The 21677-nt window shown below is 41.5% G+C and overlaps 1 protein-coding gene across 3 annotated transcripts in view; it reads left to right on the top strand.

Annotated features, from left to right (window-relative positions):
• Window positions 1–21677, top strand: part of LOC140200739 (glutamate receptor 4) — a 242521-nt gene that overhangs the window by 187032 nt on the left and 33812 nt on the right. For all 3 annotated transcript variants that reach the window (XM_072264330.1, XM_072264329.1, XM_072264328.1), the window contains exon 10: window positions 17850–18056. In XM_072264330.1, coding sequence (XP_072120431.1) covers window positions 17850–18056 — 207 coding nt within the window. The remainder of the gene's footprint in view (window positions 1–17849; window positions 18057–21677) is intronic.

The following is a 21677-nucleotide window of genomic DNA, read 5'->3' as shown; positions in this document are numbered from 1 at the left end:
TTTTCACTGTACATTGGTACACTTGACAAAAATGAACCAATTTATCAATTTATCCATTGGATAAACTTACGTGCTGATATTACATACATACTGTTGTTTTGTGAACAAGTACAATCCAGTGTGGATGTTAATTGTCAATAAATGCTGGTTTTCATCTTCTACATTAAGTTGGGAATAGGGATGAGAAAGGTCAAGCATCATGAAATCTATTGCCCTACAAACTCAACCATACAGTATATGCAGAATATGTTGGTTGTGTTCTATTGCTTTGTTAATTTGTAATCTCCACAGAGCCTGGCAACTATCTGCCTTGACTTCATTATAATGAGCATCATCCTCGCACGTCAAGCCAATTTCACCATTAGCCTATGTCACTCAAAATTAATTATCTTTTCTACTTGAATTATTAATGCCTGGGTCACCAATTGTGATTCACAATAAATCAGTGCAACATCTAGTTTTATATGAATGTGGACTGCTTGTGTACTGATGCTTAAACATGTCTTCGTATTGTTAGAAATTTGCACAAACTTAATTGTGATTTGTTTACACTGAACACATTTTCAATCTGGTCCCAGCTTTTTCAATCCATCCCTTTCCATCAATGGTGGTCTGTCAATATAAACAGCCACTATAGTCAATAACCTTCCACCTATTGTAATGTAATACATAGCCATAATGTTGTCAGGAAACTCTCTATCATTTCAGATCAAATGCCCATCTCCGAAATGTGACAGGCTGCTTCCCCACAGAGAGGTCTGTAATGGACAAATTCCCAGAAACTGGGATGTTTATTTCAACCATGTCCATTGTGGAGCCTCTGAGATCCACGTACATTAGCAGAGTATGGGTGGATGGAATGTGGGGAAAGAACCTATACAATTTTTTTTGTTGTATTTTATCCTGCCACATGCAGGATTGCGGCAGGGTAACCATTCTTCCAGCTGCCATTTCTTTGTCTCTAGCAAATGTTAATAAGGCAGAGAGAGGAACTAGCACTAACTGCTAGCAGAGCATGAATTTGAAAGGATTCAAAAAAAGAGTCAAGATTCAAAGTGTTCAAAGTGCATTATTATCAACAAATGTATAAATTATCCAACCTTGAAATTTGTTTGCTTAACAGGCAGTCACAAAGCAAAGAATCCGAAAGAACCCAATTTAAAAAAAATAAGACCAGCCCCCAGTGCCCACAGAGAAAGAGGGAAAAATACAAATTATGTAAACAATAGAAGCGAGCAGCAACAACAGCATTCCAAATGAAATTGTGTCCTTAGATCCAAATCCCCAGAGAAGCTCAGAGCAGGCCCAAAGCCTCAGTATTCTGTTCATCATATTAGCAGGGCCAGTCACCACAAAGTTCGCAGACACGAAGTACAGCGGCTTGGGGCAGTATCACAGCCTCAGCATCGCAGAGAGAGGAGCCCTCAGACCATCTGGGTTGGCTTTTAAATTGTCCGAACCTCACACTAGGAACCAGGCCCCGCCACAACGAATTGTTCTGGGCCTCGATTTCGATGCTGGGTAAGCTGTTGTCGACCTCTCCAAACTGGCTGTGCACTTAGAACAATTCAACCTCCCCTGACTCTCAACACCCTGCATTTCCAGTGCATATGTACCAGCATTTAGATTCTAAACAGCTGATAGTCCCTCACATTAGGATCTGGGCCTTGCTGTGGTGAATTGCTCCAGGCCTAGAGCACGATGCCCAGCAATTTGTTTTGAACCTAGATTTCGTTGCTGAAGAAGCCGTTCTTGACCTCTCCAAATCGGCCTAGTGCTTAGAGGGATCCACCCTTGCACCCGGGTAGGTTGGGCTGGCATCAGAACTCTTCCGTCTTGTCTCCTCTCCTCCAAATTGTTCACTCCAACCTGCACAGCTCCAGCTCCAAGTGCATCGATTTTTGCCGTGCACCAGCAAGACATGTATCTAGAGTTCGCTTTGCGGTGATAGTTTACCATAACTTATGTCAAAAAATGTTAATAATGTTTTTAATCAAGTTCCAAAGCCATTGTCATGTGACTCCTACCTGCTAACCTCATCAAATTGTTTAGATAGAGAATCTTTAATGGAAAGTGATACCCTGGGAATCAAAGACTGGTGGGATCTCTCAGTCATGTTTCGTCATTGAGGTTTTCACCGTGAATAGAGGCATTAGAAAAGTAAATATTTTTAAAAAGTAACATTTTACATGTATTCTCTTGTTAGCTACCCTGTCAACAGGGTGCAGTGCTCCATCTTCGGGAATTGCATTCTACAAATTTCTCTGTCCTTTCCTGATCAGAGGAAATGGAAATCATTAACAATGAGGCTTCAGCTGCACGTCGCATCCAGATCAGAGCTTTTCCCATAAGCTGACCTAATTTCCACAAAATCTTCCATGATAATTATATCACATTCCAATTACAGAAACTATTTTCCTCAAACTAAATCCAGAAAGAATGTTCAGAATAACCACTGTTACGTACCCCGTAACTGGGTTGCCAAACCAGCAGAAATGGACCACTTAGTTAGAGTCTGGATTACTGGAACTAAGAAAGTTTTATTAAAGAAATAAGCAACACAGTACTCTAATCAAAAGGATATAAATGCAACAGTTTAGCAATGATAAAACACACATGTACACAGAACTAGGATAATAGGATCAATCAAGCTCTATCGCAGTCTAGGGGTAAATGACCAGTTTCAAGTGACGCAAAGTTCAGTTCAATTTAGTTCAGTTCAGTTCACAGTAATCACTGTCGTGCCGTTGGGGCGGGGAGAAGAGAGAGAGCGAAAGCGAATGAATATTCAAAACGGATTCCAAACAGACCTTCGATATTCCTCGCAGTTAGCTTTCGGGCGAGCCCTTTGTAATGTCTTCTGAGGTCACCGACTGTGACTCCTCTGTTCCAGATACGATCGTTCTTCTGTGGTGAACCCGGCACCCAGGCAAGGGCGGACACACACACCAGGTTCCCGCTGACCCGTACCTTTCTGCCCTGCGCGTCTATGGCTGGTCCCACGACCAGACCTCCAAAACTCCCACCAACTTGTGGGGGCACACCGCTTCCAGGGTCTCGTTACCTCGTGGAGTCATGTGTCTGTTGCCTTAGCGAACCTGTCCCTTTTTATCCCCCTGCTGGGGTATCGCCTGTCCATCAAACTTCAAACAGTTCAGGGTTCAAAGCCACCGGTCTCTGACAATACTCGGAACTGTTTCCTTTTCGTTAATCCCTCTCGACTCTCATTAACATTTCTGAATGTTCCCCCATTGTCCTCTTATCGGCATCAAACTTCTGATAATTTGGTCTGTCGTCACACCACATTCTAAGTTTATCCCACACAATGGTAGTATAATGAACACTCACACTGTATGAATGTACATTGGTACTAAAGTACTGAAGAACATAATACGCCATTAAAAGTGCCACTTCTTGCCTTTGTAAAATTAGCTTTCCCTATTTATTTTTAATGTGTAAAAACCATGATAGTTAACCTTATCAGATGTCACTTGTGACCCTTTTGACCCCAAACATTCCTTATTTAGAGTGTCATCACTTGTCAGTTATGAAATCAGTCCACCAGCAGCATGAACCATATACTCCAGAAAATTTAATCCATGAGGGAGAACCTTCACATTACAAACACTTAAGGAAACAATAACTGCTTAGCCTCAAATAAGCATTTCTTCATCATGTACAGAAGAGCATATGGTGTAGGAGCAAAATTAGGCTATTCAACCCATCGAGCCTGCTCTGCTATTCCATCATGCTGATTTATTTCCCTTCTCAACCCCATTCTCCTGCCTTCGCCACATAACCATTGAAGCCCTTACTAATCGGAAACCTATCAACCTGCACTTTAATTAAACCTGATGACTTGTCTTCCACAGCTGTCTGTGGCAATGAATTCCACAAATTCAATGCTCTTTGGTTAAAGAAATTCCTCAGTATCTCTGTTCTAATGGGACATCCATTTATTCTGAGGTTGTGCCATGTGGTCTTACAGTCTCCCACTATTAGAAACATCCTCTTCACATCCACTCTATCTAGATCTTTCAATATTCAGTAGGTTTCAAGAAGATCCTCATTCATTCTTCTAAACTCCAGTCAGTACAAGCCCAGAACCAGCAAACACTCCTTGTATGCTAACACTTACATTCATGGGATGCTTCCCGTGAACCTTCTCTGAACCCTCACCATTGCCAGCACATCCTTTCTTAGATATGGGGTTCAAACTACATAAATGGTGGAAAATTGCACTTAAACACATCAAGGGCCTAATTTTAACAACACACAAAACGTGCTGGTGAACGCAACAGGCCAGGCAGCATCTATAGGAAGAAGTACAGTCGATATTTCGGGTCGAGACCCTTCGTCAGGACCAACAGAAAAAAGAGGTAGTAAGAGATTTGGAAGTGGGAGGGGGAGGGGGAGATCCAAAATGATAGGAGAAGACAGGAGGGGGAGGGACGGAGCCAAGAGCTGGAAAGTTGATTGGCAAAAGGGAAACAAAGCTGGTGAAGGAAGAGTATCATGGGATGGAAGGCATTGGAAGAAAGAAAGAGGGAGGGGAGCACCAGAGGAAGATGGAGAACAGGCAAGGAGTTATTGTGAGAGGAAAAGAGAGGAAATAAATAAATAAATAGATGGCGGCACGACGCAGCGCGCACGGCCATTCCAAATGAATATCGATTATGTGTAACTAGGAGCCGTGCACAATCTGGATTTGATGGAGACAGCCGTGAGAAGCGCAGAGGAACATCTGGAGTAACTTCTGAAATGCCTGCTTCGCTGCCGCTGCTACTGTGCGATCGAGAGTCTCCGGAGACGAAGGCCCCAAATCCTCGGCTTTGCATATCGCCTGTTGCCAGGGCCGGGGTCGAAGCACTCGGCAGAGATGGTGCTCGGTGCTCGGTGTCGAAGAGGTGGTCAGAGGCTCGGAGTTTTCGGACGGTCTCAGAGTCGGACTGTGGTCGGACGCTTCCAGGATGCTGCATCGGCAAGTTGGCGGCGCTGGAGGTTTACCGTCTGCGTGAGATGATGGGACTTTCAAAAGACTCTGAGACTTTTACTGTGCCATGGTCTGTTCTTATCAAATTACTGTATTGCTTTGCACTGTTGTAACTATATGTTATAATTATGTGGTTTTTGTTAGTTTTTAACAAAAGAAGAGGAGGAGGGGCATTAACAGAAGTTAAAGAAATCAATGTTCATGCCATCAGGTTGGAGGCTACCCAGATGGAATATAAGGTGTTGTTCCTCCAACCTGAGTGTGGCTTCATCTTTACAGTAGAGGAGGCCATGGATTGACATATTGGAATGGGAATGGGATGTGGAATTAAAATGTGTGGCCACTGGAAGATCCTGCTTTCTCTGGCGGACAGAGCGTAGGTGTTCAGCAAAGCGGTCTCCCAGTCTGCGTCGGATCTCACCAATATATAGAAGGCCGCACTGGGAGCACCGGACACAGTATATCACCCCAGCCGACTCACAGGTGAAGTGTCGCCTCACCTGGAAGGACTGTCTGGGGCCCTGAATGGTGGTAAGGGAGGAAGTGTAAGGGCATGTGTAGCACTTGTTCCGCTTACACGGATAAGTGCCAGGAGGGAGATCAGTGGGGAGGGATGGGGGGGACAAATGGATAAGGGAGTCGCATAGGGAGCGATCCCTGCGGAAAGCAGGAAGTGGGGGGGGAGGGAAAGATGTGCTTGGTGGTGGGATCCCGTTGGAGATGGCGGAAGTTACGGAGAATTATATGTTGGACCCGGAGGCTGGTGGGGTGGTAGGTGAGGACAAGAGGAACCCTATCCCTAGTGGGGTGGCGGGAGGATGGGGTGAGTGCAGATGTGCGTGAAATGGTAGAGATGCGCTTGAGAGCAGAGTTGATGGTGGAGGAAGGAAAGCCCCTTTCTTTAAAAAGGAAGACATCTCCTTCATCCTGGAATGAAAAGCCTCTTTCTGAGAGCAGATGTGGCAGAGACAGAGGAATTGAGAGAAGGGGATGGCATTTTTACAAGTAATAGGGTGGGAAGAGGAATGGTCCAGGTAGCTCTGAGAGTCTGTGGGCTTATAGTAGACATCAGTAGATCAGCTGTCCCCAGAGACAGAGAGATCAAGGAAGAGGAGGGAGGTGTCGGAAAAGGACCAGGGAAATTTGAGGGCAGGGTGAAAGTTGGAGGCAAAGTTAGTGAAGTCAACGAGCTCAGCATGCCGATGCAGTCGTCGATGTAGCGAAGGAAAAGTGGAGGACAGATACCAGTATAGGCTTGGAACATGGACTGTTCCACAAAGCCCACAAAAAGGCAGGCATAGCTGGGACCCATACAGGTGCCCACGGCTACACCTTTAGTTGGAAGGAAGTGGGAGGAGCCAAAGTAGAAATTATTAAGAGTAAGGACCAGTTCCACTAGACGGAGGAGAGTGGTGATGGAGGGGAACTAGTTGGGTCTGGAATCCAAAAAGAAATGGAGAGCTTTGAGACCTTACTGGTGGGTGATGGAGGTATATAGGTACTGGACATCCATGGTGAAAATAAGATGATGGGGGCCAGGGAACTTGAAATCATTGAAAAAATCCAGAGCATGAGAAGTGTCACGAACATAGGTGGGAAGGGATTGAACAAGGGGGGGGATAAAACAGTGTCACAGTATACAGAAATGATTTTGGTGGGGCAGGAGCAAGCTGAAACAATGGGTCTACCTGGACAGGCAGGTCTGTGGATGTTGGGTAGGAGGTAGAAACAGGAAGTGCCGGGTGTGGGAATTATGAGGTTGGTGGCAGTGGATGGGAGATCCCCAGAGCTGATAAGGTCAGTGATGGTGTGGGAGACAATGGCCTGGTGCTCCTTAGGGGGGTCATGTGCAAGGGGTAAATAAGAGGAGATATCAGTGAGTTGTCGCTGTGCCTCGGCAAGGTAGAGGTCAGTACGCCAGACTAGTACAGCGCCCCCCACCCCCCCTTATCAGCAGGTTTTATGGTAAGGTTGGGATTGGTGCGGAGGGGATGGAGAGCAGAGCATTCGGAAGGAGTGAGGCCTAATTTTAGTTTCTATTGATGGTATTTTGATTTTATGTCAGTCATTTCATAATTTTATGCAAGGAGATAAATTGCATTAATATTATATAGTTGAATATCACCAATATCCATTCTGTGTGGTGTGCCAGACCAAATGCTGAGTCATTTTTCCATCCAAAGCTTCTGCTTTCTACCTCATCATTTACATTTGTCTTCAAAGTAAACTTTGTTGTTTGGAGTTAGACTATTAAAAAGCATACTGCATGGTTAATTTAAAATACCCATGTTCACTGATGGAAGTTGTTTTCAAACCTCTTGATACTAAAAATTAGGGTTTAAGTGGGCATTATATTTATCTGACATCATTCATGGTTTGGTTGACAGCAATATATGAACCAATTACCATTTATATTTCCTCCAAATGTTTTACTAGTAAATTGAATAGGTCCTGAGTGCTTATCAGTTGGGAAGGATTGTCCGTGCTATATAGAATCTGCGCAGTATTTATTCCATAAAAGACAGATTTTTACCTTTATCACCTGGGGAGCAACCTGATATTTATGGAAACCATTCAAGTGAGAATTTTGCAGATTTGATATATGGCTATTGATCAAAGTTTTTGGATTATAGTCCAGGCAAGGATAACAAATGGAATAAAAATCAGATTGTTCAGTAAAGGTCAAATGACCCACTACACCAGATCACCACTCAGCCAGTGAAAATAAATATCTACTCCCAAGTGTTCAAACATGGCCTGATAGTTCATAAAGGCAATCGACATTTCTTGCTTACAACAGTGGGAGGGCAAAAAAAAGACAGTGAAAAGGTGGATCACAACATATTGCAGCACATCTCTTTCTCATTCCTGTCTGACCATCCTGTAATATTCATGTTACTGTCTTAAACTTTTCTGTTCAAACTTTTTCTTAGTTATGTGAACTAATCAGATTTTTAAGTACTGGAACACTTGAAGCTTTATCAACAAGAAAATGTTGATGTTACGTGTGGGCTGCTCGATCCTGTCTCTTCTATGCATAACGTCCTGTGGGGGTTTCATTGTTCGGTTAAACCTTAGTACTTGGAAACGTAAATCTACACAGCTCTTTATCATCTTCCCCCTCAAACTGAATCCATCACTGCCATGTAACCGCCTTATTCTCTAATACATCAGTGGTATTTGTATTAGCAACTGTTTTGGGCCTGCCTTTCAATTTGTCCATAGGTATGCTCTCAGTTACGCAATGTTTTCATATAGATTATTGGGCAGTTTTTCACTTTTTGATTACTTCTAGTGATATTCTCTGAAACAACAGAGGCCGTTTTTTAACTACAATCTGAATTTTCTAACATTTCAGGCATTTAATCCATGCATGTTTAAGTAAAGAGGCAAGCTATCTTGGCGGGCTGCTGTCATTGTAAGCAGTTGCTGGTAGGCTGAGGCAGCTTGAGGTTTAAAAAGAACTCGGTGCCTTTCAGGACTTATCAGTCGGCTACAATCATAACAATCTCTTAAGCACTTGGCAAAGGCCAATAAAAAGAAGCGATCTGTAAAGGGCACACACAAAATGCTGGAGGAACTCAGCAGGCCAGGCAGCATCTATGGAAAAGAGTAAACAGTTGACGTTTTGGGCCGAGACATTTCATCAGGACTGCATTTTGTGTACATGTGCTCATTGATTGGGAGGGCTTTACCCGTGATGGACTAGGCCATATCCACTTCTTTTTTTTGAGGGATTTTCCATTCAAGGTCATTGGTGATACGGCCAGTCAATAAACTCCTCACTACACAACTATAGAAGTTTTTCAAAGTTTTAGTTGTCATACAGAATCTTTGCAAACTCCTAAGGAAGTAGAGGAGCTGCCATGCTTTCTTCATAATTGCACTTGCGTGCTGGGCCCAGGACAGGTCCTCTGAAATAATAACACCGAGGAATTTAAAGTTGCTGACCCTCTCCGCCTTTGATCAACAAATGAGGACTGGTTCATGGACCTCTGGTTTCCTCCTTCTGAAGTCAATCACCAGCTTCTTTGGTCTTGCTGATATTGAGTTGTCTTCACCACCTGTGATTCAGCCTACAACAAGGGCACCAACAGCAAACCTGAGTATGACATTGGAGCTGTGCTTAGCCTCATGGTCGTAAGTGTAAAGCGAGTAGAGCAGAGGGCTAAGCACACGCCTTTATGGTGTACTTGTGCTGATGGAGATTGTGGAGATGTTGTTGCCAATCCGAACAGTAATACCTGGAGTTTCTGGGAGCAATTTGGAAGGTGTAGGTTCTATACATCCCAAAGTATCCTAGGTAGAGGATGAGCAACTGTGGCTGACGTGGAAAGATAAAGACAGCATAAAAGCAAAAGAAAGGGCATATAATAGAGCAAACATTAGTGGGAAGTTAGAGGATTGGGTAGCTTTTAAAAAACCAACAGAAGGCAACTAAAAACAGAGAAATTATGAAATATAAGACAATAAGATATAGAAACAGAATTAGACCATCTGGCCCATCGTGTCGCTCCGCCGTGTCATCCTGGCTGATCCAATTTTCCTCTCAGCCCTAATCTCCTGCCTTCTCCCCGTATCCCTTCATGCCCTGACCAACCAGGGATCTGTCAACCTCTACCTTAAATATACTTGGCCTCCACATAAATATGAAGGTAAGCCAGCAAGTAATATAAAAGAGGGTACCAAAAGTTTTTTCAGAAACATGAATAATAAAAGAGAGGTGAAAGTAGATACTAGACCACTGGAAAATGATGCTGCAGAGGTCGTAACGGGGAACAAAGAAACGGCAGCTGAACTTAATTTTCCATCGGTCTTTACTGTGGAATACACTAGCAGTATGCCAGAAATTCCAGTGTGTGAATGCAGTTGCTATTACTAAGGAGAAGGTGCTTGAGGAGATGAAAGGTATGAAGGTAGATAAGTCACCTGGACCAATTGGACTACACACCAGGGTTCTGAAAGATGCAGCTGAAGAGGGTATGGAGACATTAGGATTGATCCTTCAAAAATCACTAGATTCTAGAATGGTTCCGGGGGATTGGAAAATTGCAAATGTCACTCCATTCTTTAAGATGGGAGGAAGGCAGAAGAATGGAAATTATAGGCCAGTTAGAATGACTTCTGTGGTTGGAAGGATGTTGGAGTCCATCATTAAGAATGAGGTTTAGGGTTACTTGGACGCACATGATAAAATGGGCCAAAATCAACATGGTTTCCTTCAGGGGAAGTCTTGCCTCACAAATCTGATGGGATTCTTTGAGGAAATAATGGGCAAGATAGACAAAGGCATGTCAATGGATATTGTTTACTTGGATTTTCAGAAGGCCGTTGACAAGGTGCCACATGTGGTTTCTTAACAAGATAAGAGCCTATCGTATTACAGGAAAGATACTAACATGGATAGAATATTGGTTGAAGGGCAGGAAGCAGGGTGGGAATAAAGGGTGCATTTTCTGGCTGGCTGCTGGTCAACAGTGGTGTTCTGTAAGGGTCAGTGTTGGGACTGCTTCTTTTCATGTTATGTGCTGAAGATAAAAGACCCCTTAGGGGCAAGTGTTCATAATATGATTGAATTCACCCTGAAATTTGAGAAGGAGAAGCCAAAGTCAGACGTATCAGTATTAGAGTGGAATAAAGGGAATTACAGAGGCATAAGGGAGGAGTTGGAAGAGAGAAGTTGGCAGGGATGACGGCACAGCAGCAATGGCTGAAATTTCTGGAAGCAATTCAGAAGGCACAGGATATATACATCCCAAAGAGGAAGAAGTATTCTAAGGGCAAGATGACACCGCTGTGGCTAACAAGAGAAGTCAAAGCAAACATAAACGCCAAAGAGAGGGCATATAATAGAGCAAAAATTAGTGGGAAGTTAGAGGATTGGGAAGCTTTTAAATACCAATAGAAGGCAACAAAGAAAATCATTAAGAAGGTAAAGATGGAATACAAAAGTAAGCAAGCCAATAATATTAAGGAGGATTCCAAAAGTTTCTTCAGATACATACAGTGTAAAAGAAAGGGAAAAGGGAATATCAGACCACTAGAAAATGATGTTGAAGAGGTAGTAATGGTGTACAAGGAAATGGCAGATGAACTGAATAAGTATTTTGCCTCAGTCTTCACTGTGGAAGACACTGGCAGTATGTTGGAAATTTTGGGTGTCGAGGTCATGAAGTATGTGAAGTTACCATTACTAGGGAGAAGGTTGATGGGATACTGATAGCTCTGAAGGTGGATTAGTCACCTGGACCAGATGGTGTACACTCTAGCTTTCTGAAAGAAGTAGCTGAAGAAATTGTGGAGACACTAGTAATGATCTTTCAAGAATCATAAGATTCTGGAATGGTTCCGGAAGACTGGAAAATTACAAGTGTCTCTTTAGAAGGGAGAGAAGCAGAAGAAAGGAAATTATAGGCCAGTTGGTCTGGCCTCAGTGGTTTGGAAGATGTTAGAGTCGATTGATAAGTATGTGGTTTTGGGTACTTGGAAGCACATGATAAAATAGGCCATAGTCAGCATAGTTTCCTCAAGGGAAAATATGGCCTTACAGATCTGTTGGAATTCTTTGAAGAAATAGCAAGCAGGATAGACAAAAGAAAAGCAGTTGATGTTGTGTTCTTGGTTTTTAAAGGGCCTTTGACAAGGTGCCACACATGCTAGCTCTTCTTTCAGTTAGTCCTGACGAAGGGTCTCAGCCTGAAACGTCGACTGTACCTCTTCCTAGAGATGCTGCCTGGCCTGCTGCGTTCACCAGCAACTTTTATGTGTGTTGCTTGAAATTCCAGCATCTGCAGATTTCCTTGTGTTTGTGTTTTTAAATGCCACACATGAGGCTGCTTATCAAGCTCTGTGCCCATGGTATTACAGGAAAGATCCTAGCATGGATAAAGCAGTAGCTGATTGGCAGGCAGTAAAGATTGGGAATGAAGGGAGGCTTTTATGGTTGGCTGCCAGTGACTATTTGTATTCCACAGGGGTCTATGTTGGGAATGATTCTCTTTACGGTATATGTCAACCATTTGGATGATGGAATTGATGGCTTTGTTGTAAAGTTTGCAGACGATATGAGGATAGGTGGAGGGGCAGGTATTTTTGTGGAAGTAGAGAGTCTGCAGTAGGAGTTACCTTTTAGGAGAACGGGGAAAGTAATGACAGATGGAACATGGTGTCGGGGAGTGTATGATCATGTACTTTGGCAGAAGAAGTGAAAGGATTAACTGTTTTCTAAATGGAGAGAAAATGCAGAAAAACTGAGATGTAAAGGACTTAAGAGTCCTTGTGCAGGACTCCTTAAAGGTTAATTTGCACGTTGAGTCTGTGGTGAGGAAGGCAAATGCAATGCTAGCATCTATTTTAAGAGGTCCAGAATATAAAAGCAAGGATGTAATTTCGAAACTTTATAGAGCATTGATGAGGCCTCACTTGGAATATTGTGACCTGATTTAGGCCTCTTCTCCTAGAAAGGATGTGCTGAAACTGGAGAGAGTTGAAAGGAGGTTTGTGAAAATGATTCCAGGATTGAATGGCTTGTCATATGAAGAGTGTTTGATGGCTCTGGGCCTGTGTTCACTAGAATTCAGTAGAATAGGGGTGACCTAATTGAAACCTATTGAATGGTGAAAGGCCTTGATAGAGTGGATGTGGAGAGCATGTTTCCTATGGTGGGAGAGTCAAAGACCAAAGGACATAACCCCTGAATAGAGGGGCGTTCTTTTTGAACAGAGTTGAGGTATTTCTTTACCCAGAGAGTGGTTAATCTGTGGAATTTGTTGCCACATGCAGCTTTGGAGGCCAACTCTTTATGTATATTTAAGGCAGAAGTTGATAGAGTCATAACTGGTCAGAGCAGAAGGGATACGGGGAGATTGGGACTGAGAGGAAAATTGGATCAGCCATGGTGAAGTGGTGGAGCAGACGCGATGGGTCTAATGGCCTAATTTTGCTGCTCTATCTTATAGTCTTAGGTCAGTGATTTGTATGATGGAATTGATAGTTTTGAGGCCAGACTTGCAAGGGATTCAGAGGTAAGTGGAGGGGTGGGTGGTGTTGAGGTAGCAGAGTGTCTAGACAGATTGGGAGAATGGGCAAAGAAGCGGCAGATGTAGGGAAGTGAATGGTCATGCACTTTGGTAGAAGGAATGAAGGTGTAGCCTATTTTCTAAATGGGGAGTAAATTCAAAAGTCAGTGGTGCAAAAGGACTTGGCAGTCCTCCTGCAGGATTCCCGAAAGGTTAACTTGCAAGTTGAGTCGGTAGTGAGGCAGGCAAGTGCAAAATTAGTGTTCATTTTGAGAATAGAAGAATATAAAAACCATGCCAAGGCTTTATACAGCATTGGTCGGACCACACTTGGAATATGGTGAGCAGTTTTGGGTCCCTTATCTAAGGAAAGATGTGCTGGCATTTGAGAGTGTTCAGAGGATTTTCACAAGAATAATTCCAGGAATGAAAGGGTTAATTTATGAGTAGCATTTGATGGCTCTGGGCCTGTACTTGCTGAAGTTTAGAAGAATGAGGAGGGATCTCATTGAAACCTATGGAATATTGAAAAGCCTAGATAGAGTGGATGTGGTAGAGTCTAGAATAGCCTCGGAATAGATGGACATCCATTTAGAGCAGAGATAAGGAGGAATTTCTTTCATCAGAAGGTAGTGAATCTGTGGTATTCATTGCCACAGGCAGCTGTGAAGGACAAGTCAATGGATATATTTAAACAGTAGGTTGATAGGTTCTTGATTAGTCAGGGTTATGGGGAGAAAGCAGGAGAACAGAGTTGAGAGGGACAGTAAATCAGCCATAATAGAATGGAGGAGCAGATCTGATGGGCCAAATAGCCTAATGCTGCTCCTATGTCTTATAGTCTTTTCTCAGGTCAATGTTAAGAACTTTCAAGAGGTTGTTGGATGTCCTGATGGGAGGGCAGAAATCTACTAAGGAAGAATAATCTAAAAGGGCTAAATTATAGAAAGGGTTATATTCAATGCTCTGATGACAAGAACACTTCAATATGAGTCAATTGTGTGTCACGACAAATCATTTTATTTATTGTTTCTGCGAATACTCAATCATTTCCGTGTTTCACAATTCATGTTTTATCAGTTTAGATTTGTTTTCAGGCAGTACATTGTAAATTAGATGAATGATGTATTTTGCTAGTTAAAATATATTTCTTGTCATTTGCTGGTGGAAATTGATTAAAATCTTAAACAAAGACTCTTACCAACACAAGAGTTTATCTCATTTTGTATTCTATTTATAACCTTGCTTTGCCATTATGTTTGAACCAATATCAATATTTCATTATCAGCAAGTTCATTTTAGTAGTAATAATGCAACATTCAATGTGGGAAGTGACACCATCTCATCAAAACTTGCTTGACAGATGAATGCAATGCTCAATATTGCATCATCGTGTTGATATTAAATATGCATTTCCACTAAATGTACCCAAAATTATTTTCATTTCATCAGACATTGTACTAACAAATCATCATGTTGTGGAAGGAAGTACTGTGGATTCCAGTTAATTGGGACACATCAGGACTAGTAAATTTTGGCACAATTAGGCATCTACCCCAGTTATTCATGGAAGTAGTTTAAAAGTTATATTTTAAAGAAAGACAAACTAAGAAACAAATCTTGTATTTAAATGAAATACAGAACAGATTGGAACACTACCAATAGTACTATAGTTCTATAAAACTGTGTAATATTAGTTCGTAATATTTATCGATGGAGAAATCGTCCAGTGAACGAAATGAACAAAATCAGCGCAGACACCTCATGTGGATAACGGACTGCATTATACAATATTTTTGACAATTGCATCCTCCAAATCTTTATTTTCATTATAAAATTTAGGATTATTGTCGATACAATCAAATTCTTCGTAGTTCCTAACTTATTGGAGTAGTGAAATTGTTTTTTTATCTCTCCAGTCAGTTTATGGCATCTCCAAGCCTGAATGCTTTAAACCACAGTGAGCAAAACAGTTCAGAATTGTCTTACTGCTTATTTCTCGCCAACTATCAATGACAAAAGTCGGTGCTTTTTGAACACAAATACACACGGCTGACACTATTTAAAAACTATTCGGTGTAGCGTCTAATATCCACACAAGGCTGCGCGATTGACTGATGCTAGTTAGAACCTGTTTAGCTATAGACTGCTGCCTCAATTAAGTGACATAGTATCCCAAATAAACAAAGGGTATCCCAGCAATTTTATTGATTAGTTTTTGTTCTTTGAGTGTTGCCCCAAATAATCAACTGCCCCAATTAACCAATGGCCCAATACATTCTATTCTGGTATTATTCAGCCTCTGCCTGAACCTCCAGCTGCTTCACCTTTCCAGGAACCTAGAATTAGGTCCCTGGAGATGGCATGTCCTTTTTCATTGATTGTGTATAGTTTTTCATTTATTCTGTCGTACTGTGAATGCCTAAGAATCACTTCAATGTATGGTAACATGTACATTCTTTGATAATAAATTTACTTTGAAATTTATTACTACTCTCAAATACCACCTGTGCAGAACCTGTATGTTCTCTCCCAAATAACTGTGTTTACTTCAGATATTTGTGTCTCACCCATCCCAAAGATTTACTGATTTATTTGGTCACTGTAAATTTTCCCTGACTGTAACACAATGGCTTAAAGAATCAAAAGGAAATTGATGACCAAATTGGTTGCAGGAAATAAAGGGAGGTTAGAGTTTAGGCTAATGGGGCTAATAGGATTCCTCTAGATGAAATGGGCTGAGTGGCCACTTTCAATGTTATTCTACATAAAATGATCCTCAGGCAGCTGATCATTCAGAGCTGTGGACAGGGTTCTACACTTGGCTCAGTCAAGGAAGGAATCTAATTCCCAAGTTTTCCAACTTGACCACTGCTTCCTTGTAGGATTAATATAAGCCATACAGGGTCAAAAACATGTTTTATCTTTATTTTTGATTTGTTTAATGTAGTAATTGAACTACTGAAAAAAATCACAGAAAGAATGGAAAAGCCACAAACACTTACAGAATTCTGTGGAAATGTTTGCTTGATTAGCTCTGTCTAGATTTCTATCTATTGTTTTTATCTCCCTTTAATAACTTGTTATGAAACTAGTTCCAGAACAAAAAAAATTGAAGAGAAATGGTGTTTTAGAAATTGCAATATCCTGTTTATCGATAGTCAGTGAAATATGCCCTTAAAACATGGTCTTCAATGTTATTACAATTTCATGCAGGAAGACAGTGCCTCTGTACAATTCAGATTAAATTCAAACAGTGTTATGATTTTTTTCATATCCCGATATAAGAGCAATGATAAATAGCAAAGTGTACCAAACTGCAGGGGTGGACCAGTGGAGATACGTCTCTACCAAAGGCGGTGTAAGACACTCCTTCACTCCGCTAGCCCGCGGGTCACCTTTGGGCAAGGTGTAACACCTGCTTAGCCCTCCGATCAGGGTCACATGAGGCCAATGGGGGCAGGTAGTGGATGGTCGTATGAGCAGCTGGTGCATATCATAGGTCCTGGTTATGCGACCACTGACACCAGGCAGACAATCTCTGAAGAGTATTGATAATAGCTGGGGTCACCCGTCTTGTAAAGACACTGCCCAGAAGAAGGCAATGCCAAACTACTTCTGTAGAAAATTTTACCAAAAGCAATCATGGTCATGAAAAGACCATGATCACACTAGTCATACGACACAGCACAGAACAAAAAATCCAAGCCGCAAAGGGGAGGGTGGTTTATCCTTTTAAAAAAAAAGCACCTGTGAATAATCTGATGTAGATATAAAATTATTACACATTTTTCACAAATTAGAAATGAAGGAAAAATGTGCTTTGTATCAATAATAATTCCCGAGCAAAGACTGTTTTAGTGATGATGATGATGAAATTTGTATAAAAACAGACAGCTGATATGGGTAATGCACTGAGTTGTATAAATGCTATTCCACATTGAGCAGAGTCTGAGATATTTGTCCCTCCACACAGTAATGAGGGTTGTTTAGATTCTTTTTCAGTGTATGTACCTGCCTGTCCCTGAATGAGAATGTAAAAGACAAATGAACAGGCTATAACCAATCTAACAATAATCAGCCTTGTTTCTTTCCCTGAAATTTAGCAGCATAACATTAATTAATAATATGTTTGGGGCCTGCTTTGATTTGAAAAGTGGAAGTCATTCTTTGTGAGTGGATTTATGCAAGTCACTGTATTGCTGGCCTAAGAAAAACGGGCAACCCCTGTGAAAAATTTGGGCCTGCTGGCACAAAGGAATCGCAACCACATTAAAAGGTAAATGTGGACAGACCTAAGTCAATCTCCAGTCTTTGAAATGTTTAATCTTGGCAATTCGTATTAAAAACTATTTTGAATGGGATTGCAGGAAAACCTAAGTTTCTTACTGAAATAATTTGTCTCGTTACTTGTAGTTTCTACTGACAGTCCTAATTACCCATATCTTGGAATTTTATAAGTATCAAAATATCTAGAAGCAGAATATAGTTTAAATGCAAATGCAGATGGCTGATATCATTCCTTGTCAAGAAAGTAGTGACACATCATCAATTCCGCCACAGAGGAAGTATATAGCATATTTTCAGTTTTACGCGGGTTTCTTGATAAAGTCTGCAGAGGTAAAACTTGCCGTCACTTTAAACTGAAGAAAAACCAAGGGAAATGCAATTTGTCTTTCATTGATTGATTTTAATCTTCAACATAAGCTGTGTAAACAATGCCTGGAATAAATAGTTTTATCAGATCTTCAGCAAAACAGTGTTTTTAAACTGACTAAATGAATTTATTAAACTTTATTGTTGTGTTTCATTGACTTAGTCTGTTTGTTTGTTATTAGGAGGGTCCATATGTTATGCTGAAGAAAAACCATGACACTCTGGAAGGAAATGACAAGTATGAGGGTTACTGTGTGGATCTAGCTTCAGAAATTGCAAAACACATTGGAATAAAGTATGAGCTTAAGATCGTTCCTGATGGGAAATATGGAGCAAGGGATCCTGATACTAAAATCTGGAATGGAATGGTGGGCGAACTTGTGTATGGGGTAAGTACCTGTTATACACTAGCTGGTTAAAGGAAGCTACCTCTAACTTTCAAGACTTTCTTTCTGTGTTTTTTAATACATAGTCCAATGCATTTATGCCAGCTGTAAATATCCACTGTTGTAAGCATCTTTTCTTTCAAAAAGTATCTGAGGAACATGGACAATATAGTTAACGCACTGGAATTTGAGTCCTTGTGAGAGCTGTCTATACAGATTGCTTTAAAATCCAAATTAATGGGATTGTAGGTGTATGAATAGAGGTCTTCTGTGTACATAATTCAATATTAAACATGGGCTGGACCATTACCTGCACACTTGCAATTTAAATTTACTGTCTTAATTTCCAATTTCATAGGAAGATGAAAAAATCTGGAAACAAGATCAGAGTTAGGTTTCAGATACGTATTTCTGGAAGAACTGAGGCAAGTTCAATAATCCTGAGGCAACATGAAATTCTATAGATTTCATCATGCCCCCCAAACGATATAACCAAAGGATTCTCCTATTTCTGTGCTGTTCAGTTGATAGCTTACGGATGGAATTAATAGTGTTGAATCAGAGATGCCTAAATAGTATTATGAAGTTTTATTGTAGAGGGCAAATTTGGAGGCAGTGCAGAGTGAACTTGATTGTTCTTTTTTTAATCCACACCAGCTGTGCTCTACCAGAGAGCTTGGATATTCCTGTGCTGGGTGTGGATTACAGGAAGCATGCCTTTTCACTGCAGCCGGAGATGCTTGATTAGTTTCATTTGAAACTTCATACCATTTCCTCATTGATCCATCTCAGTTCGTCAAGGAAGAGATGCTACAGAAACACACCCCAACACTGCAGCTAGAATTGTTACCCACTTGATTTGCTGATGCCATTTTTTATTTCAATACTATTTCAAAATGTGTGTTGTGTAAATAATTGGAATTATGAATAAATTGTTTAAAGCACCCATTCTGAATTTAGCACCAGGCTTTCAAATTCTAATATATCAAATATAATTTTTTCTATGATGTACTTCATTGGAAACTTCATGGTGGACCGCACCACGTGAGCATACACATGGCAACTAAGGTACCGTGTGCCTGTGAGTGGTCCTTTGACTGTAGTTTTCAGTTTCAAAGGCAAGATCAGTGCACACGACTGATGTACAAAATACCCATAGTTAGCACAGGAGTAATTAGCTCGCTCTGTATTATAGACAATATGTTTCCTTTAGAAATGCATGCATGAAACACTTAACTTGCTATATTGATAAGCTCCACTCTGCAATGGAACCAGTCATCCTGCTTTAACCTCCTAATATGCTCCTGCTGAAAGCTGTCAAGCTGCACACTATTCAAACAGTAAACATTTTCTAACACAATCAAAGCAATCAGACAGGCCTTTGTTGTTGCTGCTCAGATTTTGATGCAGGAAAGCTAGTAGTACTTTTAAAAACATAGAACCATAGAAAACCTACAGCACAATACAGGCCCTTCGGCCCACAAAGCTGTGCCAAGCATGTCCCTACCTTAGAACTACCTAGGCTTCACCCGTAGCCCTCTATTCTTCTAAGCTCCATGTACCTATCCAGGAGTCTCTTAAAAGACTCTATCATTTTTGACCCCACTACCGCTGCCGGCGGCAGCCCATTCCACACACTCACCACTCTCTGCATAAAAAAACTTACCCCTGACATCTCCTCTGTACCTACTTCCAAGCACCTTAAAGCTATGGTCTCTCATGCTATCCATTTCAGCCCTGGGAAAAAGCCTCTGATTATCCACATGATCAATGCCTCTCATCATCTTATACACCTCTATCAGGTCACCTCTCATCCTCCTTTGCTCCAAGGAGAAAAGGCTAATTTCACTCAACCTATTGTCATAAGGTATGCTCCCCAATGCAGGCAGCATCCTTGTAAATCTCCTCTACGCCCTTTCTATGGTTTCCACCTCCTTCCTATAATGAGGCAACTAGAATTGAGTACAGTACTGCAAGTGGGGTCTGACCAGGGTCCTATATAGCTGCAACGTTACCTCTCGGAGGTAATTTTGTAGAGTAATACGCACTATAGCACAGGAACAGGTCCTTTGGCCCATCTAGTCCATGCCAAACTATTATTCTGCCTAGTACCATCAACTTGCACCTAAACAATAACATCCATACCCCACCCATCCATGTTCTTATCCAAATTTCTCTTAAAAGCTGAAATCAAACTCGTATCCAATACTTCTGCTGGCAGCTTGTTCCACATTCTCACCACCCTCTAAGTGAAGACGTTCCACCTCATGTTCCCCTTGGATATTTCGTCTTTCACCCTTTACCTATGACCTCTAGTTATAATCTCATCAAACCTTAGTTGAAAAAGCCTCCTTGCTTTTACCCTATCGATGCCATCATAATTTTGCATACCCCTATCAAATCTCACTCCCCACCCCCTCCATTCTATGCTCCGTAGGAATAAAGTCTTAAACTATTCACTCTTTCCCTATAAGTCAGGTCTTCAAGTCCTGGCAACATCCTTGTAAGCTTTCCCTGCACTCTTTCAATCTTATTGACGTCTTTCCCCTGTAGGTAGGTGACAAAAGCTGCACACATTACTCCAACTTTGGCCTCACCGGCATCACATATACAACTTCAGCATAACATCCCAACTCCTGTACTTAGTACCTTGATTTATGAAGGGCAATGTGCCAGAAGCTCTGTTTGTGACCCCATTGAGTCTCTGGTGCCAGCACTTAAGCTAACTGTCTTGTAACCACCCACCTCCCACTTGTCTTTGTTTATACTGTCTGACTTTCCTTCAGACATTAATCAATTCACTTTTAAATTATATCAAAATTTCTACCTCATTACCAAATCTCAGTAAACTCTCCCATGGTGTAATAGCCCTCAGTTCTTTGCTTAACAGTTACAACAATCTGTGTAAGATTACCTAGCTTTCACTTCCCCACCTACCTCCCCCCACCCCCACCCCCGGCCGTTCCTGTTTAACACTGCCCTCTCCTATGCTGGTAGCTAAAATGAATTTTGCTCCCCATAGACTCCCCTGCATCCCCACTCTTCAATCCTCAACTTGATTTTTCCAATCCCAGGACTACCTCACGTTATTGATCACTTCATTTTCATTCCTCTCCCCAAATTTCCATTCACTCTTTCATCATTATCTTCCCAGCCTCCCCATTCCCATTCCTCTTCACCTGAAAAATCCACACCCACCCTAGGAGACTCATGTGGATCTAGCGGCAGGCAACCTTGAATCAAGCACAGATCAGGAATCAGCCTCAGACTTTTAAGTTCAAAGTTCAAAGTACATTTATTATCATGGTATGTATGCGTTATACAGCCTTGAAATTTGTCTCCTTACGGACAGCTGCCAAAGAAAGAAACCCGATAGAACCCATTAAAGCCAATGAAGACCATCAAACACCCAACGTGCAGAGAAAAAAAACAAAGCGTGCAAATAATAAAAGGAAGCAAATAGCATTCAGAACTGAAGTTCACTAAAGTGAGTCACAGATACAAAACCAGTCATCACTGCAGCCAATTCAGGAGCCCGTTAGTTGTAGGCCACAGCCTCAGGTCAGCACAAAGCGGCCATACTAAGTGGCACTAAGGCAATGGTGAGATGCTTTGCCCTTTGCC

The sequence above is a fragment of the Mobula birostris genome, chromosome 7 (genome assembly GCF_030028105.1).
Source record: "Mobula birostris isolate sMobBir1 chromosome 7, sMobBir1.hap1, whole genome shotgun sequence".
Classification (NCBI taxonomy): domain Eukaryota; kingdom Metazoa; phylum Chordata; class Chondrichthyes; order Myliobatiformes; family Myliobatidae; genus Mobula; species Mobula birostris.
The sequence above is the reverse complement of the archived record's forward strand: the minus strand, read 5'-3'. Positions and strand labels throughout refer to the sequence as shown.